The sequence below is a fragment of the Ursus arctos genome, unplaced genomic scaffold (assembly GCF_023065955.2).
Source record: "Ursus arctos isolate Adak ecotype North America unplaced genomic scaffold, UrsArc2.0 scaffold_36, whole genome shotgun sequence".
NCBI classification, from domain to species: Eukaryota; Metazoa; Chordata; class Mammalia; order Carnivora; family Ursidae; genus Ursus; species Ursus arctos.
The window spans coordinates 23,413,913-23,440,331 of NW_026623050.1; the positions used below are offsets into that span (position 1 = coordinate 23,413,913).

A 26,419-nucleotide genomic window follows, 5' to 3' on the forward strand; every position below is an offset into this window, starting at 1 on the left:
GATTGGGTGGTGGAGGTTGGCAGGTAATGGGGAAAGTTAGATTTAGTTTCATCATTTGACTGAAACAAAAGTACCTAAAGGGAATTAGAGATAAAGTTCTTAATATGTATGGAAACTAAAGTGCCTTAAAACCCCAGATGCAGTTCTGCAAAGAGAGGCATTATTTCCTTCCAGCCTTGGGAAATCATTCCCACTCTACTATGTAAGGAAATAAGTTATTATTTGCTGAGACTGGGATAGTGACAGAGCCTGGATTACAACTACTCTGGACTCATAGTCCTATGCTCAGACGATTAGGCTGCCATGATATTGCAGAGCTTGAGTTCTCACCAATTGGCTAGAACAAAGTCACTACTAAATCTATTTTGAACTACCACCTAAGTGATTGTTATCTTTCAGGGACACTTAATAAATGCTCATTAGCTGAACTCATTCTACAGACGCTTTACAACAAGTAAAGCAAATTTTAGGGCAAAAATCACAGGGTTTGAAAAAGGTCAGTTATTTAAGATGAAAAGATTTTCTGACTGCACCTGTTCAATACGAATGCGTTCCCTTTCCAAGCGTTCGCGTTCCATTCTCTCTCTCTCTAGTTTTTGCCTTTCAATTTCTAGGCGCTCTCTCTCTCTCTGTAAGCGTTCCCGTTCTTCCCGTTCACGAATTATTCTAATGCGTTCTCGCTCTCGACGCTCTCTTTCTGCAATCTCTCTTCGTCTAACAAAAATCAGTATTTAGAAATACTTAAATTATGCTAGCACTGTGTGAAAGAGAATAGCTTTTGAGTTTGAATTTTTCCTTGAGGTTGGCAATTTTAAACTTCAACTCAACCTAAGTAGTTTTAATGTAATTGGAAAGAGAACTGAAAATCAAACTTTAAACAGATCCCAATGCTGTCACTTATTTATTAAGACTGTCAACTGAGCACCTGAATTTTATAGAGTAGTTGCCTCTTAGAGGATTCCTGTTTAATTAAAAATCCCATAATAATAGCCCATTAGTGAATCGACATTTTAAAAAGGAGATATTCTACATATATGAATTTCCAAAACTACAACTTCTGTTTTTGAGAGGAAAATTTCCATTATCTAGTTTTGGTCTACCTCCTTAAACAAGGTATACCTTATTTTGATGACCTGGGATCATACCCGTCAACACAAATTATAGCAAATGTTACGTATAATAAAATGTTGCCCTAGTTTAGGGTTTGGGTGTTCACTGGCCCATGCTTCTTTGAGTCAGGAGGCAGTTCAAATGTTTGCTGAACTGAATGAAGTTACTGCACTGGGACTTTGAGTGACTTTTGGTCATCCCCTCACTCTAAGGCCCTCCGTGTACTCTATCAGCATGTCTTCTTCTAGCAACCCAGTGGTTTTCAGTGGCTCAGTGCTGCTCCCACAGAAACCTGAGGGGCATTTTAAATTATCGCAATGACCATGGGGGCTGTTAGCAGCATTTAGTGAGTGGGGACCAAGGATTCTAAATATCTTATGATGAAGGAATAATCAGGATAGTTCTACACAACAAAAAACTGTCCAACACTTATACCTTTCAAATGCCATCACGGACATTCATTAAACAAAACAAAATCACCTTAAAAAATGGAGCCTAGAACTTGACTTTTTTTTAATAAATGCTGGGTTGATTGATTTGCTTTGGCATGGTTTTATACACACTAAAATTTCTGGAAATGCAACTCCACGTAAATTAGAGGAAAAATGATACTTTCTTAAGACCTTCACCAAGAGCTGTTCACCATTTCAGAAACCATGTAGTAATGTCAACACCACTCCTGGTATTTGACTTACCAAAATGACACACCAATATCAGTCTGCATTTGTAGCTGTCACATTTTCATTGAGTCTAAAGAGGGTTGTAAACATCTGACTACTTCATTAGGTCTTCTAGAGAGTCGTGCCTAAACATTCATATCTGGAATATATGCTTCATTATAATTTATTTTTATTTCTTCTTTATATTAGAGTTAAGGCATTATATTGGTTTTTTGGAAATTATTTATATAGGCATGTTATGCATCTGTAGGCCTATTATGCATCAATTACATTTCAGCAGAGTAAAGAGGATGCTGTGACTTTTTTTTTTTTAATATATATAAAAGGGGTGCTGGTCTGACAGACCTGAGAATCACTGCTCTAGTAGCTCCCACTCTCTCATTCTAACTTATCATCTAAATAGGAATCTCAGCATATTGAGACTTCATGAAAGAAAGAAAGAAAGAAAGAGAAAGAAAGAAAGAGAAAGAAAGAAAAAGAAAGAAAGAAAGGAAAAGAAAGAAAGAAAGAAAGAAAGAAAGAAAGAAAGAAAGAGAGAAAGAAAGAAAGGGAAAGAAAATGGGTTCTGAGTAATGCAAGGGTTATTTCCTTCTAATAAAGTATGTGGCAATCATAGCACTATTTGTCAAATGTGTCTGGTTGTTCCTAACACTCCGTGAATGAACAGATGAAAGCCCATGATAAAAGACCTCTCAATGAGATAGGTTAGTATTTGGATATTTATATTACAAAACACTTTCACAAGAATATTTTAAGTGGCATCAAAAAACTGACATAGGAAAGCAATGGTGGCATTCCTGGTGAACTGGTGAGATAACTGCCACTGAAAATAGAAATGTTTTGTTTTGTTCTCAGTTTGTTTTAAAGAGAATGCTTCCTTTGAGATAAGAGCCTGAGCACAATAAGGTTCACAAGGCGAATCTTCCTTCACTTGGGCTCTAATCCAAAGTACAATCATTTTTTCCGAAAATGTCAACATGCTACTTGAACACCGTAGCTTACAACACTGAGACTATCTTATCTCAACATCATTTTTTCCTTTAAAAGTCACGTTTTTCATGGCGGCAGCTTTGGAGTAGAGGAAAGAGCATTGGACTTGGAGTCAGAAGACTTGGGTCTGAGTCCCGACTCTGCCACTCATTTGTCATGTGGCATTGGAAGAGTCATTTAGCCTCTCTGGGCCTCCATTTTTTCAATTATATAATGGGCACACCTAATCTTACAGAACAGTTGAGACAGAGATAACAGATGGAAAGGTACTTTGTAAATTATAAAATGCTATGCAAACTTAAGAAATCATTAGGTTTTACTGTACTTCTTAAAAGTGGCCAATAGCTTTCTATGGGAATACAATTTCCAGAAATCTCGTTTGTAACTAGCATTAAAGATGTACTTATAATTAAGGACAGGTATAAAATAGACTCTTTTCCTACCTTCGAAGTTCCATTGCTCGTCGCAATCTTTCAAAGCGAACTAAATGCTCTCTTAGTCTTTGTTCCTTCATCTTTTCAAAAGGCAAGATGTCTTTCCTTCTATAGTCTTTGTCCCTTTTTTTATCTAGGCTAGCTCTCTCCTTTTCCTTGCTTCTTCCATGAATCTACAGGAAAAAAAATTGTAACAGGACTAGAAGTTAAAATAATTTGGGGTTTTGGTTTTCAAGTTCAGCTGCTCATTTAAAAAGTTTAAATGAGTGATGACACTCCACTCTTCTTAGATTTTCAAGCACTGAAGTATGCAAAGAATGGCTACAGAGATATTAAATTATCTTCTTTTGGAAACAGGTAGAATAGTATACAAAATCCCTCACAGAGACTTACTTTCTCGTATCTTCCTCTTCTTGATGGCCTACAATGATCTCCTTTAGTTTGGTCTAGTATTACCATATGTCCTGGACTCTTGGAACCTAAGAGGAAAAAAAAGTAGATAAACAAATGCCGAAAAAACATTTCATTAAAAAAGACAGCCAATATAATGTAAAAATACTGAATTCTTAGGTAACCAGATATTCACAAACCAGTGCATGAAATTAAAAAAACCTACTTATTCTATGAGAACTTAATTGTACATAGTTTTAAAAAATAACTCAATCCACAAACATAAATACTTTCTGTGATGGCAAAAGATCCCAACTCAGTTACACAGCTACAAATCCATGACCATTTACAGCCAACCCGGGTCCTCCAGGAAAGGTGCTCAGCTGGAAGAACACCTTTGTTTCCCAAGAAAAGAAGACGACAACTAGTGCTACCGGACCTCCCTTTCTACCACAGTACATCTAACGACAAAATTTAAATATTTATCCGGACTATCATCTCAGGTTTGCCCTTCCACTGTAAAAATGAAGTCGTAAAAAGCATTAGAAAGGGATCGAGAAGAAAGATACATAGCATACTTATTCGCTTCTTTTCTTCACTTTTTTTAATCGATTCTGAAGTTTGGCCACTTGATCCATTATCATTCTTCTCGTCTTTCCCTTCTATTTTCTTAGTCTCCTTGCCTTCTTTTTTTTCACACTTCTCAGACGACCTTTTCTCTTCTTTTTTGACAGAGGCTTGTGTCCTGACCACACCACCCAAGAGAACAACACAATGAGAACTACTTCACAAATTTCCCGAAAAATCTACGTGCTTATCAAAAAAATAAATTCTTACTTGCTACTTCTATCACTCATATTTTTTTTGTCTCCAGAACTTCTTGAACTACTCTTTTCATCATTTTCTTTCTTCAGTTCTTTCTTAGAAGGATCACCTTTAACCTGAAAGGTTTAAATAGAAAAGAAAAAAAAAAACCCACAAAAAAACTGTAAGATACAGTTATGATCATAAAAAGTATGCTGCTGGGAGAAAATCTGGAAAACATGGAAGTAAAAAAATAAAATAAATACTTAAAAATGATACCAAATTCTACTTCCTACTGGTAGAACATCTTTAAATTGAGCATTACTGGCCCTCAAAGTAACCTCATATATACATTTAGGCAAGCTTACTTTTTCAACAGAAATCAGCTGTCCGTGCAGCTCAGTGCGATGAAGATGGGCAATACATCTGGACACCTCTGTGCTTGAAGACATAGTTACAATGCCATAGCACTTTGCCCCAGGACTTCGAGCATTTGTAACTACCTTTGCACTCAGAACCTATAACATAAGATAACACTTTACAAAGTCTTACAACTACATACAGTTCTGAATAGATCAAACTTCAGAAGACTATTCAAATAAAACGATATATTCAGGATACAGAAATTCATGATGAAGGATAAGTTTAGGATACATATTATTGTTTCTTTTCTTTCTTTTTTTTTTAAGATTTTATTTATTTGACAGAGAGAAAGACAGCCAGCGAGAGGGAACACAAGCAGGGGGAGTGGGAGAGGAAGAAGCAGGCTCCCAGCAGAGCAGGGAGCCTGATGCGGGGCTCGATCCCAGGACCCTGGGATCACGCCCTGAGCTGAAGGCAGACGCTTAACAACTGAGCCACCCAGGCGCCCCTCTGTTTCATATTCTTGTGATTGCTATCTACTTTGCTTTTAAGTACTTAGTAAATATTCAGGGGAACAATGTAAAGTGTCAAAAAACAATTTAACCTACTTTTTTTTTCTTAATTTTTTCAAATATATAGCCAAAACAGTTACTCACATCAATGAAATAATGGCACAATTAACAAAAGCAAAGAAATAATATTCCCAATTAGATTTGGGCCAAACTTCCCCTATCATAAGCCCACCCTTAATCCCTTAGAGGGAAAAAAAAAAAGGCAACCTTTTAGAAAGTTTCTAAATGAGTGTTAACAATTTTCTATAATGAGCAACTATACTAAATTTTGAAAGAAATTTCAAAAAATGAATAAAGAATCATCCACATATTAAAAAGCAGTCTTTAAAACACACCCTACAAAAATACACTCTAAAGAGACACATTTTCCGTTTTGTGCTTTTAAAATTTATACCAATATCAAAGTGGCAAATAATTTCAAGTCTATAAAATAGTTGAGACAAGGGATGGGTGAATACGAAGAAAAGTGAGGGAACAATCTAGTGCTGAACAAAGAGAAAGACAGACATAATGCCATGAAGAGGTAAACAGGGAATTTAGGAGGCTGTGTGGTGTGAATGGCTGGAAACTTTCAGCTATACTCAACTCTGGGAAAGGCAGACTTGCTCCAACAGCAACTTGATTTTTAAGCCCAAGGTCTTATTATAAAGTCCATGGTGTCCTTTATGTAGTTTTAGTCCCAGGAAATGCCAGCATTAAAATACTGGTTTTGGATCTCTTAACAATAAATTACCGAGGCTGATCATGTGACTACAATTCTCAGTGTTCTGTATCTGACACCTACAAGAATCCTGAACACTCAGGCAACTTTCTATATTAGAAGAAGAAAAAAAAAAAAAAAAGACTCCTAAAATCAACAGGATAGATTTTTGTAACATTCATTTATGGTTATTTACCAATACTGGTCATTAATTTAATAAATATTCCAAAGCCTACTGCGTGCACACAAAGTATAGCAGAGAAAGTCTCTATCAAAGAGCTTACACTGGCGTAGTTACGTATGATATATAATGAAAACCAAAAATATAAGATAGAAAGTAGTGAGTGCCCTAAGGGACACAGATTGACTACAATGCAATTCAACAACTATTAACTGACTATTTAATTAATGTAATTATTAACTATTCTTCTCTTCTATTAGGTCTTCCCTTTATATGCCAGGGAAACCTTTCCTGAAATCCTCCCCTTTTTGCTCTCTTAGCGACTCTTTCCATCATACCACGTATCACAACTTCTGATGAAGTAGATTTTTACCAGTTTTACATTTTTCTCCACTACTGTACTGGAACCCGTATGACGACAGGGACATCAGTTCCCACCCCACCCCCGAATTCTACATCCCATTGTCTAATGCTAGACTCCCTGTATTTTCCAAATGACCAGATCAGCCTCAGATACTCTAGTTTCTAGAAAAATCACCATGAATGTGAAAAACAAAATGCAGTCCTTGGCTGAAATGGGCTCAAAATATGAGCTTTTAATAAAAAGATCCTGAGGGGCGCCTGGGTGGCACAGCAGTTAGGCGTCTGCCTTCGGCTCAGGGCGTGATCCCGGCGTTGTGGGATCGAGCCCCGCATCAGGCTCCTCCGCTGGGAGCCTGCTTCTTCCTCTCCCACTCCCCCTGCTTGTGTTCCCTGTCTCGCTGGCTGTCTCTATCCTGTCGAATACATAAATAAAATCTTAAAAAAAAAAAAAAATTAAATAAATAAATAAATAAATAAAAAGATCCCGAGGGCTTAGGGTGAGATTTTATGACGAAATTCACCAATACCACAGAACTCAATAATTATGCCTATACCAATCCTGAGAAAAACAAGATATTGGAAGGTTATATAATACCACTTTGAATATAATCCCCATTTCAAATGGAGATACTAGAAAGATAGATAAAAAGTGTACCTTTCCATATTTGCCAAAGAGGTTCTTCAAGTCAGCAGCTTTGGTATTAGAAGAAAGTCCACTAACCCAGATATTTTTAGTTGAGCTTCCACTGCTACCACTAGTACTACTTGTACTTCCTAGAATAGATTCAATATCAGACATTTTAGTGTCTTAATTGGAAATTTTATTTTTTAACAAAATTATTTGGTCCATATTCTTTCAAAATTATAAAATCCTCCTTTAATTTAGTTAAATTAGGATAGTACAACCTTGCTGTATCAAAATCCTATGAATCTGCTATTATTAAAATCAAACACAAGAGACAATACAGCTAGTGAGGAGACAAGTCTGAACATCTGTATACTTCCTGCATGAGTTTAAAATCAAAATGTGTAAAATATCAGCTACAGGTCTTGGGCTTTCACTGTTAAGTTTAATCATTTATCCTCTACCACTGCACTGAATATAAACAACCAGAAAGCAGTCATCGAGAAACGTACAGACTGCTTAATTACCCACATCTGTTCTGGGCTTTAGGTCCTGAGAAACTGGGAGTGCAAGAGGCAACAGTCAGAGCAAGGGATAACTATTTCCAAGAATTTAAACATTTAACAACAAAGACTAACCAACAGCTCATCTTCATTCTCTAGTAGAGAAAGAATAAAAAAGAAATTATATGCAGCTAGTTAACTCTGGATTTAATACAAAACAAACTTCTATAACAAATTAATTACAAGAATAAAATCTGAAACCTCGAAATCCTTTAGAATAGGTAAATGTAATGTCTGTATGAACCATTTTTGTACTACTTCCATACACAAATTATGGTTTCACACACAGAGATGCCATTTCTTAGAATACAGGCCTAGTCAGTCACCCTCTAGCGCTTTGCCTCAAACCCGCTGTTCTAGAAGGGGAGCTTTCATTCATTTGACTTTACTTGGAAAATAATTCTTACCCCACTTTAAGAAAAACAGTAGGTAATGATTAAAAGTAACCATTTTTGTAACTCCAGCTTATTACGTGTAGAAAGAGTTAAAATATCAATGCTTTAGAATATTACACGCCACAAGTTCTAGCTGAAAAATTACTGTCAGTGTAGACTTACATGAGGAGACAACACATACTTGACTCAAACATTTTAAATATTAATGGTTGCTGCATTTCTACTCTTCAAAAATGCATTTATCAAAGGATCGATTTTATTTTATGAAATGCTAACAAGAAATGTGTGTATCTTTTTTATGTTACCAGTAACATCTGGGCCCAGGTACTTCTCTTACAGAAAAAAAATGTTTAGTAATAGAAAAAAGTTACCATTTAACCAAGACCACTAACCTTCTAAATTTAAAGGGTAACACTAATACAGTTATTGTATTTCGTCCATTAACCCAAACTGTAAGGGATGTTAAGTATGGCAATTAATTGTCAATTAGTAAATCAGCCACTAAGATGTCCAACCATAAAAACATACCAACAAAACAACACTAAATGAACCACAAACCAGATTAACAGTCACTGAAGAGGCATTTTAGGACTTTGCAGTACCTGAGTGGTGTTATTTTTCCCTTCAAATGCCTTTTCTAAGAAACAAGAAATGTTTTTCAAGTAGATGGCATATGTACAAGAGGAGACGATAGTGCACAGCCATGAGATAACCAGACATCCCAATTACAAATACTGCATCTTTAAGCTTACAAGAATTTAAAATAAAACTAATTTCCTACACAAGACTCCCATCAAACCAAAATAAGTCAAATTAAGAAGTAAACCTTCAAGAATCAAAATACTCTATACTGGCTACGTTACCAGAAGTGTGCCCTAGTTTCAATAACGAAAAAAGTAAAACCAAACGTTAGAAACTGATTTTCTCTTAAATACTAGACTCCACAAATAGAGGCAATTATTATTTACAGTACACTTCCTACTAGACAGAACACAGAAAAAGTTGTGTGTAAGGGTTGCAAATGACTACAGTTAAAGATAAAACACTTCTAAAATTACACCGTAAGAAAACAAAATATCCATTGCATTAACATTATATAGTTGCTTAGGACACAATGTGAAAAGCACATTACTTTTAGCATACTCGAACCAGTTTACAGATTAAGTAATTGAAGCGTTAATGCTTCAATCACACCCAGAGTTTGCGGAATCTGTTCAGCTCAATAGTTTACACCGAGGCCCACCCAAATATTTAGTATGTCAATTTTTAATGAGTAAAGGTCAAAGGAAACCCCAGGCAATTATTCCTTTTTAACGAAAATATGCAATTTACCACTGAACAAACAGGAAAAAATCCATTACCTTTGTCATCTTTGGATGATGTCTTGCTGTCTTTAGATTCCTTTGAAGAGCTAAAGAAGCAAATCACCAGAAGAAAATTGAAAACAAAACAAAACAAAAAAAACAAAAATCGAACAGCTTGATATTGACTATATTTCAAACTGGTACTATTCGTACAAATTAACAATTCCAAAGGCCTAGATTAGGTTATTTGAGCAAATGATTCCCTTAGGATTCTTGCACTGATTTTCCCCAAGATGCCTGAAGATCTAGATTTTCTGACAATTCTATTCAGTGGATATATGGCCATCTTCTCCAGATTTCAGGACTGGGACTTGACTTCATTTTGTGTTCTTAGGACTGATAGTTGTTTCATTAACCATCATCACAAGGATTTTTAAAAATAAAACACAAAAAAATTGTCAATTTGAAAAAAAAAACACAAAAACAACCAAAAAAAAAAAAAAACCAAATATATGCTGACAATTCAACAATGCAATCAGTAGGACACACTGCATTATTACGAAGATCTTGAAATTTTTTTAAAAGTAACTTATGACGGTCAAAAATATTATAGGCAGGATCATAAGTACTAATTACTGTACATGGTCTTGAAGCCACCCCCTTAATGTAGAGTGATCTTATTGAATGCTGGAATTCAGTATCGTAAAGAACTGACATAGAAAAACAAACCTCTTTGCTTGACCAGAGGCCCCAGTAGACGAGGGCCCTTTCTTCAAAGTATCCTTTTCTTTGTCTCCAGATTCTGCTTTCTTAGAACTTTCTCTGGCTTCCTTCTCGACAGGATCACCCTTCACGCAGTCTTCCTTCTTACCATCTTTATGGTTCGCATTCATCTCATAATCCTTGCTTTCCTTCTCCGGGCTCTGTGCAATGGCGTCCTGCCCATCTTTTGGCTTACTTGCTTCAGAATCTGTAATTTTCACATTTTTACCTGTTTCTAGGAGGTCATCACCATCAAAATCCAGAGTGATGGCATCTTCAGCCTGGATTGTGACCGAGATGTTGTCATCCTCAGCTTCTTTCACAGGCGCATTAGCTTCCATCTCTTCGTGAGCTGTGTGATCAGCCTCAGCTAGGTTCCCTTCTGAAGGAAGAGGTTTAGATACTTCTTGTGTACCATCACCAGAACCTGCTATATCTAAGAGGATTTAACAGGAATAAATATGGCAAAACAAGAAGTTTAAACAATTTCATATTCATAAGCTAGAATAGGACCTAGAAAATATAAAGCCAGTTATTAGCACTGATGGAAGGTTAGGGGAAAAAAAAAACACAAGGGTATTAACTAACATTAACAATCCTTTACCCAGGATCACTTATTCTTCATGGAAAAAATGCTCTCTACATACAAATACCAAACAACAAAAGTGAGGAAATGGTTCCATCCTGAGGATACAGCTCTTCGTTTGTGGTTATAAGTTAATGGCATATGGAAGATTTTGTTTTCCTCCATGAGATAGTGACAAATGTGCAGATTTGTTATTCAGTGTTCGAATCATCTTGGGTTTAACCCTTGTGACCTTCAGAACTCCCGTGGTGACGTCTTGAAAGGTCACAGTCTGAGGATATCAATCAGTCTTCCAAGTTTTTCAGGGCCCCATCCTTTTCATTCTTCTTATCCAATTCTTGGGTAGTCCAGAATCGTATGGAAAACTGCTACAGAAGGCTCCAAAGCTGGCCTGCTCCATAATGTTCAGGAAATTGGTTATTTCCAGTCTTCATCCTGTTCAGCCAGTCCCGCAATTACCATTTTCGAAGATGTCTTGCATTCCCCCAAAATGGAAAGGCTTCGGGCATCTGAGATTTTCAGTCAGTAGCTTTACTTCGTCATCGCTTTTGGGCTTTTTATTCTGCCTTGCTTAGAACCCTGTTCCGTGTCCTTTCTAGTCCAAAGGAGGACCCTTTGACTTCGATCCAAGAACTCGTCCATAACCTCATATTGATCAATGCATTACTACTGATGTCCCTGCAATTGTATTGGATGAGACAGTTCTCCTAAACTATGAAAACTGCCAGAAGACTGCATGAAAGTTTCTCTACGCAGCAAACAAAAAGTCAGTCTCCTGGTCACCCATTTTGAGGACCGGTTGTACAATTAATTATGTTACACTCTAGGACCCCAATAAGCACGTATGAGTTACTGCAGTGCCAGTCTTAAAGGACATTATCAACTTACCGTATGCTAGATGTTCTTTTAAAGCATAAAATTATAATTGGGTTAAATAAAATATGGCAATGTCCACTACAGTAACTGATATGTACCATTAAGTTAGAACATATCTTAAATGTTAAAAAGAAAATTAAAACCAATTGAAAAATAAAATCAAGGTGCTAACTTAATTCACTAAATTGATAAATTTGAAAATAAACTCATTTCAAAAATAAGATTTCAAATAAGGAATGTTTTATTTTCATATAATTTACTATTTTTCTAAATGTGAGCAATTTTTAAACTCTACTTGGCATCAAACATACCTTTCTCATTTTCTTCTTCCTCACCATCCTGAAATTCAAAGAATAATCAAATGTAAAATGAATTCACTTAAAACTAGATTTTAGTAGTAGCACAAAAGCAGTGAAGTTAAACTGGTATATAATCTAATAATATTAATTAGGGACACCTGTCACTAACAAATATAGGATATTCCATTCAGATCCAGAGCCCATTTAGAAGAATGTGGCACATTATCTGGTGGATGTGGTTTCAGACAAAACAGGTCAATCTATCAGTAATTAGATCAACGATCAACTGGATTAGTTTCAGAATTCAAAACTGGTTTATAGAATCTGAATCTTACATCAAAGAGTGGCCAAAAGACTGACCTGATTATCTTATGTGACTCAGTTCAAAAGCACTTTTAGGGCGTGCTATTCAAAATAGTACGAGAAAGTATACTATGAAGACATACATTTTCAAGGGCTTGAATCCACAATAAAACAAACAAACAAACAAAAACCCTTTCCGGGTATCTCAGAAGTAAGAGGGGTGACTTCAAGACTAGTTATTTTCAAATTATTCGTTCCTTTTTTCTGTTGAAAATGAATTCACAGGGGTCACATATGCCCTGATGGTCAGACACTTTAAATAAATGGTATTTGCACAACAGGTAATCAAAATAGTAAATCACACTGTTTTAAAAATATGACTGATTTTATTTTTAAAACATGTGCTCTCTTCACTTAACCTAAAATTAAGCTAGGCGCTAGCCCGAAAACAGGAATACTGCAAAGGGGTTTTCCCTTTTTCTCTACCCGGCAAATACTGCAAAAACCCCTAGAAGTAAGTGAAAGTCGCACCAAGAAAAAAACCCAACATTTTCCCCAAATTAAAGATCGTAACAAATAAGCAAATATTCATTTAATCTCAGGAAAGGAAAAAAGGTTAAGGGATGTTTTAATTTATAACTTTTAGAATAAAAGCTGAGTAGAAGTACATGATTTTCAGTGAACGTGGGGAGAAGCTACCACATACAAAGCCTCAGAGTAGCGGGTCTCAAACTCCGAGTCTGTGTCAGAATCCCCGGGAAGGCTCGTTCCAACAGTTTGCTGAGCATCAACCCAGAGTTTCTAATTCAGGTCTGGAGGCAGGGCTTGAGAATCTGCATCTCTAACAAGTTTCCGGGTGATGCTGATGCTGCTGGTCCAAGGACTACACTTTAAGGACTACTGCCTTAGAGTGAGAAGACTTTAAAAATTGAACCGTAAACAAAACCTTAACTGGTGTATTTATCTTATAACACAATTTTAGATTTCAGAAAAGCATGCATTCCTGAAAAATGTCAAATACTTTACCATACGCTCAAAATTATAACCACCATATTTCTAAGAAATCATTTTAAACAATTTTTCGACTTTAAGCTAGCATGTCAGTGCCCCGGAATTATGGAATGCCCAATTGTTTTACACACTAAACATGAAGGAAACTACAAACACTGAAACAACTAAGCCACAAGCTTAGGAAGTAAAAGAGTCCAGAAACAAGTAGATTACTGACTGATAGCAAAGTGAATCATATTATCACATAGGTCCATTATACTAGGCTCTAAGAACCTCTTTATTGTCCTTCTCTTGAACCAGAATTTAGTTTTAGTCATTCTTTCTAATCTGCAACATCTGGAAAGGAAAGAAAAATGCTTTCACTTGAGTGGAGTGTCAGGCAATGGCAGCAAAGAAAGGATGAACTGTCGAGTTATCTTTTTCTTCCAAATTCTTTAGTAATTTGTCTTGGGGGGAATAAACAAACTGGAATATCTTAACTTCTACGCAGAAGAACAAATGAACTTAAAGAATGCAACTTGCCTCTTCTTTATCTACCAACTGCACACCACTTCCCAGGTATTCTTTTAGAGTTGTGATATTGACAGGTTCAAGAAAAAAATGGCCAAATTATCTCCTGTTTTAAAAAGTAAAAAAATTTAAATACTGTGATGTAAAAAACAAAATCCTTTCTGCTGTAATGCTACCAATTAGAAATGCTATTTCTTGCTGCTAAAATAACTGGTAAGGTTTGCCTTACTTTGCTGAAGAGCTTTTAGATTATTTATCCTAATTACTCAACATGTCTTCCGAAGGGGCTCATAACATTAGTGTCTCAAATTAGAGGTAACATATACTTAAATGCCCCTAGAGAGTCTGACCCAGCTTCTGGAAAATAAAATCGACTACAGTTGGGGGTGAAGTACAGAAACAACTGGGGTGAGTAGAAAAGACGAGCCACAGATCAGTGCAGGCTTTGTTGTGCAGTAAACAAAGCACTACTGGAGTCAAACCTTTGGCCCCAAATAAGCCTGAAAGTCCCTGTAATAAGGAAACAAAAAGAAATACACGAGAGACAATGGGAAATCGCTCCTAAGTGATATAAATGATATGCACCTTAACTGAAAATAATTTTCCTCCACTGAAAACAGGTTTTTTCCAGAATGAAAAATACAGTCTATCAATAACAACATAAAGCATCCTCTTATATTTACTTTTTAAGTTTATCTTGAAAAAATGGAACATTTTACATATGAAAATGAAGCAAATGCTCTCTGTAAGGTACGAATCCACGTTGTTTATCTTTGTAGCAGGATATACAACCCTTAGTCAAATGCCAAAAGTCATATCCGAAGCTTCTCTATTTTTATTTCATCCTAGGAGCAGCAATGATAAGAGACAAAGATGAGCGAAGGGCTTATTTTGGGGTTAATAAAGTGCTTACTATATATAGAGTAAGTATACACATACACATACGTGTATATATATGCATATATACGCATTCATTCTACCTTCCTCTAGGTTAATCTTGTGAGACGTGTAACATATATGTGCTACGTCAGAAGACCTCTCTGGAAAGCCTCTTTTCCCCTGACTTGTACATGAACACTATATTCAGCTTGTTTAAAATAAACCTTCCCAACAACCTTAAACCACCAACTGCCTGCTATCTATCTGGCAATATGCTGAAGGTCATAGGAAATTTTACAAAATACCTGGCACGTGATAAGTACTCAATAAATATTTGTTGAATGATTTTACTGAATAAATGTGGTATGAGACGCTACCATTTTTAGGTGGAGGGAATGAACTAACTGCTCATTTCCATGTATGTAACGGGTTTAACTGCAGCACTGTGTAAGTACAATGGAATTCAAAAAACAATATTTACTAGTGTGCAGTTATTTAGTGAAAAGAATACCAAACTAGACATCGTAACACCTCTGTGGTATTGTTATCCACCTAGCTAAATTTCACCCATAAAATAGAGATAACGTATGACCTAAACAGAATATAAATAATTAAATAAGATAACGGATGTAAAAAGCTCTTGGGAACTGCAAAGCACTGCATACGAGATATTAGAGAAAGTTTTATGGAGGAGATACAGATAAATCTGGCTTTCAAGGTACACAGACTTCATATGACAAAAAACAGGTATCAAATTAGCGAAACACTAAGGGCAAGGGCAAATAGAAAAGGGAATATACATGGTGTGATCACAGAAGAGTGAAGAGACTGAGATTAGAGGAAATTTTTAAGAATTAAAGCACTAGCAAACATAAACATTTTTTAGAAAAATATCCCCCAAATTCTCCGTACCGGGTATCTTCAAGCTAATAAAACAATATCACAGATAACCAGACCGCACATGTACTAAGTGCCAGGATCTATGATCAATCCTAACCATCAATCCAGCAGGTAGGAATTACAATGTTCATTTTAGACACAGAAACTAAGAGAATCTGCCCAAAGTCATAATATCATAGGTAACTAATAGAAGCAGAATTTGAACCAAATTCTGTAGTATAGGGCCAAATATTTAAAATCCAAGTAAGCCTGAAAACTGGCTTGAGTGAAGAGGACTTTTTTTAATGCATTTTTCCTCATAGCTTTGATTTTGAAACCATGTAAATATTGTAAATAATTATAAAATCAGATTAAATTTTCTAGCTATTTTGAATTATATACTCACAAAAAGTTACAGATTCAATTCTTTTAAAGCAATACCTTAATTATTGAAAATAAAATGAAACAAGTCAACCTAAGTATGTATGAGTTGGTGATATAACCATAAAGAGCAGAACTAGTCTAATATGCAGTAATTGTTCATTCCTTAGAAGGGTACATCTTTAGGACAGATAAAATGGGAAAAAAATCTTAAATTATTTTCAGTAATCTTTTTGGTTGTGGTATTGGTATTAAGTTTCTAAGACTGTTGTATATATACTGTAAGACAAAGAAAATGATTAACTTAGATCCCTTCACCTCAAAATCTATTAACTTAAAAGCAAAAACAAACCAAAAAACCACACACATTCACTAGCACTGTACATTGAAAGAAAAGACCTAGAAAACATGAAAACCCAGTAGCAATGAACACCCCTACCACCAAGACTAGGTTCTTGAGAACCACTTACCACTAAAAGGAAACAACGGCTAACTAGGTCTAGAGAAGAAAAAGGAACATCATTACATACCAGAAAGCAATCAAAGACTACCAGGATCATGTTGAAATGAAGAGGCTCTCACAAGCTGCAGGTGGGGCAATTTGAACACTGAACAATGATAACTACAATGAACTTAAATACATTAAATATATTTAAATCCATGAATTCAAAATGAAACTAAAGGGAAAAAAATGAAAAATAAAAAACTCGTTCATCACTGTTAAAGATGGTAATGAACGGCTCATTATTCCAGAAACTGGTAAAGAAAAGGAAAAGCATCAGGCATAAATACATGCGCTGGCTTTCCTTTGTAAATGGTACCACCGAGTAATCAAACAGTATGAGATATTTCTATTTCTAGGATCACTCCAGCTAATAAATAAGGAAGAAATGGTAGAATTGGAATATCACTACTTTGATCCAAGGGTATGGCTCATCAACGACTGGTACCATCATCAAGAAGATATAAGCAGACATTATGTGGGGCCAAATGGAAGAACACAACACTATCTATGAAGTAGTTGGGTGTGTTGGGGTGGGGGTGAGGTGCCCTGAACTGGACAGCAAGCCTCTAGATCCCATAGCCAACTTACCAATTTATAGAGAATACAGTAAACAAAGAATCATGTTGAATGACCCCACAGAAATGTGATCAGCAAAATCTTGACTCTGGAAACCCTACAAGCAGGGATTGGCAAACTATGCTAGATGCCTCTTTTTGTAAATATTTTTACAGAAACAGCCATATCCATTCATTTACCCACTGTCTATGGCTGCTTTTACACAGCACTGGCAGAGGTGAATAGCTGTAACATAGATCATATGGCCCACAACAGCTAAGACATTTTCTACCTAGTCCCATTAAAAAAAGCTTTGCCAACCCCCCTTGCTCTACAGAATACACAACTCAATTTCTTCAACAAATAAAATAGTGAAGGGAAAACCTATACATCTTTTAAGAGACGTAATAAACATTTCAATCAACCACAATGGGTACATCTTATTTGTATCTGGATTCAAACAAAACCTGTAAAAACAAAAAACAAAAACTATACACAATTGATCATTTCAGTACAAATTGTATATTTAGTGATACTAAAAATCAAATAAAACCATTCTTTTTTAGAGATACCTAATGAAATTTTTAAAGCAAAATATGATGTCCAGGATTCGTTTCAATAATGCAGAAAGGGAAAAGTGAATGGAGCTATAAATGAAACAAGACTGTCCATGAGCTGTAACAGCTAAAGTTGGGCGAGCTGTAACAGCTAAACCTAATGCCCATAGTAAGACAATATATTCACTAAGCATGTTCATTAGAACATGATGAAAGGTAGATACATTGACATATGTTGCTAGATGTTCCATTCTACGTTATTTAGAAGGAGAAAAAAGGCCATTTACTTAAAGAAAACTTCTCTGAAGATGTAACCTCCCTATCTTTTGATACAATAAGGCAATACTGCCCCCTGATGAGAAATAAATAACTGTTCTTTCATTATCAGAATAGAAGGGGAGCGAGGCCATCTCCAGGCCATAAAAATAAGGATGGCAAAAGGCATCCATTCCTTAAGATACTTTACCTCCATCTGTTAAATTTTTATAATAAATATACAATTTATTATGTGAATGGGGACACTTAGATACGATTGGTGCCTTTACACGACTTACAGCCTGCACAACTTCCGGAGCAGCCCTTAGTGGAAATTAACAAGCTCGCCGCTACAGACTATGAAGAGCTCAACTCTACCTTTTTGCAAATCAGTAATGTAAAAAATGTGAAAGTTAACTTTCCTCTCATAATCTTCATCACTCAGAAATGAACTTATTTTGTAGCCAGCACAGGGAACAAGTCTACAGACTTTCACAGTTCTAACATTTCCTTCCTGAATATTCTAAATTATCAGACACATTATCTCCCAGAAATGCAGTTTCTCCCCCCACTGCAATAAATGCAGAGAGCCAAGATACAACCTCACCATTTGTGGCTCACCATCATTTCAAAGGCAAGAAAGCTGCAGGAAAGAAGGCGTGCGTGACCAGAGGCAATCAGCTAAGCAGTGCATAAATATGAGCCCCACTACGTACTCTTCCAGCAAATATTAACTCAGGAAATAACAGACCTGATCACTATTTTTTCTAAATCTGGGAAGCAGAGGAAACTTCTCTCTCTACTTCAAAACATACTATTTAAAGAAGATACATGAACAAGGCTTCTTGAGTATATGGGGGGGGGGAGAAACAAAGGATAAGTTAAAAAAGAAAACATTGTAGCAACTGAGCTATATAAATGTATTTATAGCCCCTGTAAACCATGCTCTAAAATGTACATTATATAAATCGTATATACCAAAAAAACACAACACGCAATAGAAGGGCACTCATTTTCTATACACACACACACACACACACACACACACGAGTAAATCTCTAGAACAGAATTTTTATCATTTTTACACTATGCCCATCCTAGGTGTGTTAAATTAGCAAAATCTTAAATAAAGCTTTGAAAAGGATATTAGTACTTTTCAATGATTTACTTCATAACGAAGTGACAGAAAAAAAAAAAAAAAGGAGAATGTAGACTTCTCAAAAGCCTGGTAACCAGAGGTTGGTTTGGTTTTTTTCTTAATAGAAAGGATGGACTATTCTTATTTTTCTTCTGAAAATGGTAGGAACCTTGTTATAATATCTTCCGATTATCTTTGTGGCAACAGATATTTCAGCTGCCAATTTTAAGTATTTCATATGTACCACATAAATAATTCAGTATTAAGTTTAAGGCAGTTTTAAGAATTAGAGGATTTTGAAGTAAAAATAAGATTCCTTTTCCAAGCCCTTCCACCCACAATATCATATTCATAGGACTAAATATAAACTTACTTGGGCTGTTAGAAAGGTATCATCTTCACCTTCTTGAGCTTCAATTTCCTAAGTAAAAGGGTATACAATAGCTTTGCTTTACAAAATATCCGGGTAACATGAGAATGCTTTTATGCTCTACCCAATTATCACTTGCCTTGTGTTCTGCACAGTGTCTATGATACCGTGGGTACTAAATCAATGCTTAATAATGCAGACTATATTTTTTATGTCAACAACAAAGAGAATTAGAAAACTCTCTTGAGCCCTTCATTTATTACACTAGGTAGAATGGAAGTATTCTAAGTATGAACACTAACAGTACTGATTCCCTAATCCACTGGTTTTCTTAAGACACACTAACGTATTTCAAAGCAGGACAAATGGTCTCTTTCAATCAAAAAAAGTATTTTTTAAATTATATGTCTTCAAATTAAACTTTCCAAAGTAATTCCCCACCCTTGATAATAGCCAAAGAAACGCAAGTTAATCTTTCAGATCTACTAAAGTAGCAACAGATAAAAAGCTACCATCCAGTACTGCTGGCAAGATCAGAGTGAACTGATACACTCATCCATCCATAGTGGAGTAGAGAACAACTTCCTTCCCAAATCAAAGGAGTGGCTATTCCCCACATAGCAATCGTCTAGTAAATTACAGTATAACACACGCATTATGAAGTTATCATGGTATGTTATATGAAAACATTATATAGAACAAATAGCAACTAAAGGCATGATAACTACTATGTACAAATATATACAAATGTGGAAGATAAGCCAAAATTTAAAAGCTAGTAGGATTCCAGGTGATTTATAAATATATTCAAAAATACTATTTTCTGAAAATTCTGAGACTTCCACATTGAACTAGAAAAAATACTTATTATTTATTACTTAATTTATGTGTCACATTTTTAAAAAACTGTCTAAAGACCTGACTTTCGATGTCCTCTTTTTCTATGTCTTCTATTGCTTCTGCCTCTATTAATTCATGAGTTCTCTTGTTCTCTTCTGCAGAAAGTAACTCCTTGGAATGTACATTTTCTTCTTCATTGTCACCAAATTCTTCAGAGTCCTTTAGTTCGTCATTTCCATCTTGTTCATGTGCCTCTTGATTCTCCAATTCACAGTCCTTTTAATGGTAAGAAAATTTGGTACAACTAGAGGCAAAGTAGTGTAGGCTATCCACCAAACGTTTTTGGTAATTTACATGTCTACATGTTTTAAATTTTACGACATTTTGACGTGATTCACAAAGTCAAGGTTCAATCATTTGACCTTACATATTAACTGTGTCTTTAAAAATAGAGGGAGTCAAATCCCAAAGTCATTGAACCATGAGTCTAAGTTCCCAAATCTCTCACACTAAGATACGTACTAACTGGACTGCGACTAGAGATGCTCTCAAGTTCTAGTTATTTAATATATACCAAGTCACATCCCAGAAGCTGTCCTAGAAGATAAGGCTTCACAGAAATGACTTGATTTCTCCATGTGCCATAGTTTGATTTAACTTGAAAGACTCTGCAAGTCTTACATATTATAACAAAGTTTATTTCTAAGTAATAATAAGGCACCCCAACTGTTACGTTCTGTTCTTGAAAAAACGCAAACAATTAAATACATTTGTTTTGAAATCTATCACTCTGCCACAGTCCCAGTTAAGCAGGGGAACACAGGTTGGGACTATCTCAGTGAAGGAATTCTGTTTGCCCTTCAAAGTTTATGGATACACAGTACTTCAGTAGAAACAAAGAAAAGCAGCAATCTGGTTAGTTTCCCCTTTAACTGCAAAAAAAAAAAGGGGGGTTGAAAACAATGAACAAGAGACTCTTCCCCTTTCCCTATTCTTTTGGTAAATATAACAGATATAAGAAAAGGTTTCTGGGTTAAAAGGGGAAAAGGGCAGGGGCATGACTATTAATCATTCCGAGCTGAACTGCAGTGAGGAAATAGAAATTTCTGGGGAGGTGGGCAAAGAAAAGGAATAGGATTGTACTGGAATGTGGAGTGCTTGGGAGCAGGGCGTCTCTGGGACAGGAGGTCTAACCAACCTCACCACATATGAATAAAGGAACAGTGAAGGTTGAAAATGGAGTAGGGGACTGTGTAACAGTAGTAAATGAGAAAGAAAGAAAGAAAGAAAGAAAGAAAGAAAGAAAGAAAGAAAGAAAGAAAGAAAGAAAGAAAGAAAGAAAAGAAAAAAAGAAAGAAAGAAGAAAGGAAGGAAGGAAGGAAGGAAGGAAGGAAGGAAGGAAGGAAGGAAGGAAGGAAGAAAGAAAGAAAGAAAGAAAGAAAGAAAAAAAAAAAGAAAGAAAGAAAGAAAGAAAGCAACCAAGGGAAATCACTGAGGGAACTTTATCTACTCTGAGGTGCCAACTCTGACCATTCTCCTCACCTATAAATGAAAGTAATTACTATACTATTCACATCTAGGCAATAGGTGATATTTACTCACCACTACTGTATAAATTCCAAAATTACCAATTCTGAGAGATAAGTATATTCACTTAATTTCTATCAAGTACACCACATATGCCAGTACCTCCAAAGTGAAAAAGGAAGTAGAAAGAAGAAACTGAAGATTTACTTAAATCGGATTTTTTTTTAAAAAGTCTTTTGTTCGTCTAGACATTATGACCAGGTTCATTTAATACTAACACAAAGGTACCCTTTGCAGCACATATAAGAGACAATACTAGTATGCTAAATAGAAGCATGTATCTCCTCCTAACATTTCAAATGAATGTCAGATCTTTATGAACTGAAGAACTAAAAGTTAGACATTTGAAGATTAAAATTTTTTTTTTACTAAGTCACAATGTTTTTCCAGCTTATGGATAATTTTTGCTTAATCATACACTCACTAGTGAAGACACCTGGAGAAAATAAGAGCAAAGGAACAAACCTAAAGGGAGATACATCACAAGGATAACAGAATACAGAGACTGGAGAGTTCCGAAAGGCTCAAACAAAAGCTGATTGCAGGAATACAATCATCAATTTTAATGGTCCCCTAGACAAGTATTTCCTAAAATTATCTGATTTCAAGGGTAAATCGTCAACCACGTTTCTTTCTCTCTGTGTGTATGTACCCTCAGAGTACAAGGTGCAAAGTGTGGGACGTGTGGTACACTCTGTGCTCTGTGTGTGCGTGTAACGTGGGGAGAGTAGAGAGTTAAGCAGCAGGAGAGATGGCCGGGTGAATGGACATGAGCTGACTTCACAGTCGAGCACACAGACAGCCAGAGATGTGATGACCATATGGACTAACTGTACACAGAAAACGGAATATATGGGGTATAAATGTACATAATTTAGGAGGAACTGTGCTGGTTAAATAATTCCTGCAAATGCCACGCTACTTAAGACGTAATGATCAGCAAGCAAGTAGCAGATCAATCAGTAAAAAAACCAAAAACCAAAAATCCTGTGATTAAAAATAACTTCTAGAACTGCCACAACTGCAGTTAAAACTGTACACATTATTTTTCTGGCTGGTCAGCTCCGAAATACATTCATTTTTAGCCAAAAAAGACCTGGCTTAAATTTATCTTTAAAGGGCAAAACAAATTTCTTAATTTGTTCTTTAGTAAGTAGCAACACATCAGCAATCTTCTCGCTCCATTTTAAGGACTATATTAATCTAAGTTCTGTATATTTTATACAAAAGCTAAATGCAATGGGCAGATGAAGAATAAACTATCAGTACCCTCACTGCGGTACCTCGTCCAGGAACTAACATATCATTTATCTTATAGCTGTTCCTCTGGCCCCTACGGTCTGATTTCTACTTCAAGGCCTGGACAAATGTTATTTTTTGCTCTATGTCTCATTTAACTAAAGACAAAGTCATTTATTGTATTTCTCAACTATGATGAGATTGACAATACCACAGTAAGTCTCTATCTTAATTTTACCTCTACACTTTAGTATCTATTTTCAAGTAAAATGCATGAATTCATCATGCAAAATAAACGTCTTAACCTGAGTAATTAACACTTTACCTTGACAAAAGCATCATCTTCCACAGAAGCATCTCCACTCAACTCATCTGCTTCCTGTTTTTTACCTGCGAAAGAAGGAAAATGGGCTAACAACCAGTATTTTATTACTTTAAGAGTAAAAAACATTCAGAAGAGTTTACCCCACGGCATCGATCACTCTCTACTCCCAAATCATCTGACAAAACTAATACGAACTGCTTGTAAATCACCTGCTCATAGCTGTCCCAAACAAAAAATCTTTATTAAGAACATCATGCTGCTTCACTAAAATAAACTGCACAAATATCCTAATAGGAACCCATCATCTTAACTGATCTGACATCTCTAATACATTTTTCTTTATGCCACTCAAATTCTCTTATCTTCAATTCTCCCAGAAGTAGCAGCACCTTTCAATGGTATTCTATCACCAGACGTCCGAGAGCTAAGTTCAAGACTCATGTCCCCCACAAAGCCGTCCCTAAGTGCTACTCTTCAACAAGCTTTCTCTGAAATAAAATTCTCAAGCTTTAATCTACACCTTACAGTCCATCAGGTGATTATATACTGGCTTGTCCCCTCAAATACATCTTGCTTCCCCATTTAGAAAATTCCTTAAGTACAAATGACTGCTTTTATGCTTCTTTTGTATTATTCCAAAGGCCTAAATATAAATGGCACTGGGCACTTAACAAAATGACTGATTTAACTGATTTAAGGCAAGGAGAAATTACTTCAGACTGAAAACTATTAATAGCCTTCAGATAGACTACAGGCCTCCCCCGCCCAACTCGCATCCTCAAACTTTACAAATCAGTGGTCGGGACTTTTAAAATGCTTTCCACGGTTAAAGAAATATATATTTTCCACAGAGCCATTGCTAAAAGTTTATGTTTTCAGGCTACTTCACAAAAACCTACTGAATAAACTATGAATCAGAAATGCTGTAAAAAACACAGCTGCTGAGACTTTACTATTTAGTTCTTTTTAATTCTTTTATTTTTGAAAAGTGAATGGATGTTCTTTCCTGAGTTCTTTGTCTAAAACAGGGACTGCCATGTACCTATCTCAAGCTTTCGTGACTCTCACGATTGACAGTTTAGGTTTAAGATGGCTGTAAAAAAAAAAAAAATCAGTGTATCTCCCTTTCCCTAGTCTCAACAGCCTCTATCTTACATGTATTCCCAATTTGAAACTCTTTCCTTGAAGGAGTGATAAAAAACAAGATTCTGATCCTTCCAGGTATGTGAAAAACAAGATCCAGACTAAGAGTAGAGATTTTTTTTAACCCACTGAGGTAAAAGAGGGTTGGAGAGAGGGCCTGTCCCTGTCTCTTAAGGGCTTTTGTCAATCAAAAAAGAAAGTGTGGATCTTGGGTGGCATTCGTTTCCTATTTAGAATATTGGTGTGTGTATTTTAGGAAAAACAGAAAGTTACTACAAGGACAATTAACAAAGTCTGCTGGTCAGAAAGCGTTAATTACTACATTAAAAAACAAGTGAAGATGTTCCTTCCCTGAAAACAGTATCAGATAACTCACTAAATTCTTCCATCACATTTAAAGGAAGTTCCATGGTATAAAACATTACAGATGCTTCTTTTTGGGAGAAATAAGCTTTTTAAAAATGTAAGACCCAAAACACACCAAGTAATCTACAGAGTAGAGTTTTGGGGGGAACTCCTTCAGAACATTTGCAAACAGTATTTACTCCTTACAATTGTAAACTTGCTTTACAATTCGCAAGCACTTAAAAAAAAAAAAAGTTCAATTGATTTTCCCAAGCACCCAATAGTACTTGGGGCAGGTAATCACAATCTCAGGAAAGAGAAAATGAGCCTGAGAGGTTAAGTAGCTTGCCCAAAGCTAGTAAATGGCATTGTCAGAACTGGAAGCCAAGGCTTCTCATTTCCAGTCTGAAGTTCTTTCCACTACATCCTACTATGACCTACTTAAAAGACACTACCCTAGTAAGGCGTGGTTCATTAACTCAGTTTAAAGATATTATCTTTGAAATGGCAGCCTTCAGCAAAATGACAAACTACATATACTTGGCATACTCTGTGGTGAATTTCACTTGCTTTCGTTTCCTTAAAGGAAAACCAAATTGCACCACGGCCACAAGAACAACACTGGCAGTCACTATCACTGCTTAAGTGGCCTCCATGGTCCAGGCACTATTATAAATGTTTTATATACAGTAAAGTATTTATTTAGTTTATCCTCCTAACTACTCTGAAACTTATTATCCCCATTCTACAAAAAGGAAACTGTTGCTCAAAAGTTAATCAGATTACAAAGCTAGTGAAGGCAGTGCTTCATTTTTTTTTAAAGTTATTTATTTATTTATTTATTTGTTTGTTTGTTTGTTTGTTTGTCAGAGCAAAAAAGCAGCGAGCGCGCGCACCAGCAGGGGGAGTGGCAAGCAGAGGGAGCAGGCTTCCCTCTGGGCAAGGAGCCCAATTCGGGACTAGGACCCTGGGATCACGACCTGAGCTGAAGGCAGACACTTAACAGACTAAGCCACCCAGGTGTCCTGGCAGTGTTTCAATTTAAACCCAGGCCTATTCCCCGCTCTCAAACCCCACAAAGCCATTAGATCTGTGAGTGGCTACAATGTGCCAGTTGTTAACTGGCTATCTCTTTTAATGTAAACAGAGGCTCTAAAAGTCACACCTATAAAATGTTTAAACGTAAGCCTTCAAGATTATGCAACCTGCCCCATGACAAACAGGCCACAAGAGGCAGAAGAGAGAAAAAGGCCCAACTTTGCTATGCCTTACTGTTTTGAACAGCCGTACCACACGAAAGCACTGGACATTTAATGTATCAGCTTGTAAACATAAAAACCATGAGGACAAGATTTTCAAACACACAGTGATGAAACTAGTATTAAGTTGATAGGTACATAGTGTTTAGGAAAACTGAAATTTCACCCTCTTCGGAAACTGATTCTTAAATTTTGAGACCGTATAAGAAAATTCTGGTTGGTGTCTCAGGAATGAGCTGACACCATTTTGTATTCTGTCTATTTAGAATGAAGTCATGAACAATCTTTATAAAGATGTCTTTGATCATTCCAAAAACAAACAAACAAAAAACCCCTGAAAT

The 26,419-nt window shown here is 35.9% G+C and overlaps 1 protein-coding gene across 3 annotated transcripts in view; it reads right to left on the minus strand.

Annotated features, from left to right (window-relative positions):
- The window catches only part of SLTM (SAFB like transcription modulator), a 42,564-nt gene that overhangs the window by 7,569 nt on the left and 8,576 nt on the right, over positions 1-26,419 (minus strand). For 2 of the 3 annotated variants that reach the window (XM_026518586.4, XM_026518584.4), the window contains exons 3-15: positions 23,332-23,396; positions 20,259-20,456; positions 19,344-19,391; positions 12,010-12,037; positions 10,204-10,672; positions 9,532-9,581; positions 7,243-7,361; positions 4,777-4,926; positions 4,442-4,545; positions 4,183-4,349; positions 3,608-3,693; positions 3,224-3,387; positions 534-714 (exon numbers count right to left, since the gene is read on the minus strand). In XM_026518586.4, the coding sequence (XP_026374371.1) occupies positions 534-714; positions 3,224-3,387; positions 3,608-3,693; positions 4,183-4,349; positions 4,442-4,545; positions 4,777-4,926; positions 7,243-7,361; positions 9,532-9,581; positions 10,204-10,672; positions 12,010-12,037; positions 19,344-19,391; positions 20,259-20,456; positions 23,332-23,396 (1,829 nt within the window). The remainder of the gene's footprint in view (positions 1-533; positions 715-3,223; positions 3,388-3,607; positions 3,694-4,182; positions 4,350-4,441; positions 4,546-4,776; positions 4,927-7,242; positions 7,362-9,531; positions 9,582-10,203; positions 10,673-12,009; positions 12,038-19,343; positions 19,392-20,258; positions 20,457-23,331; positions 23,397-26,419) is intronic. The other variant, XM_026518585.4, reaches the window with a different exon arrangement.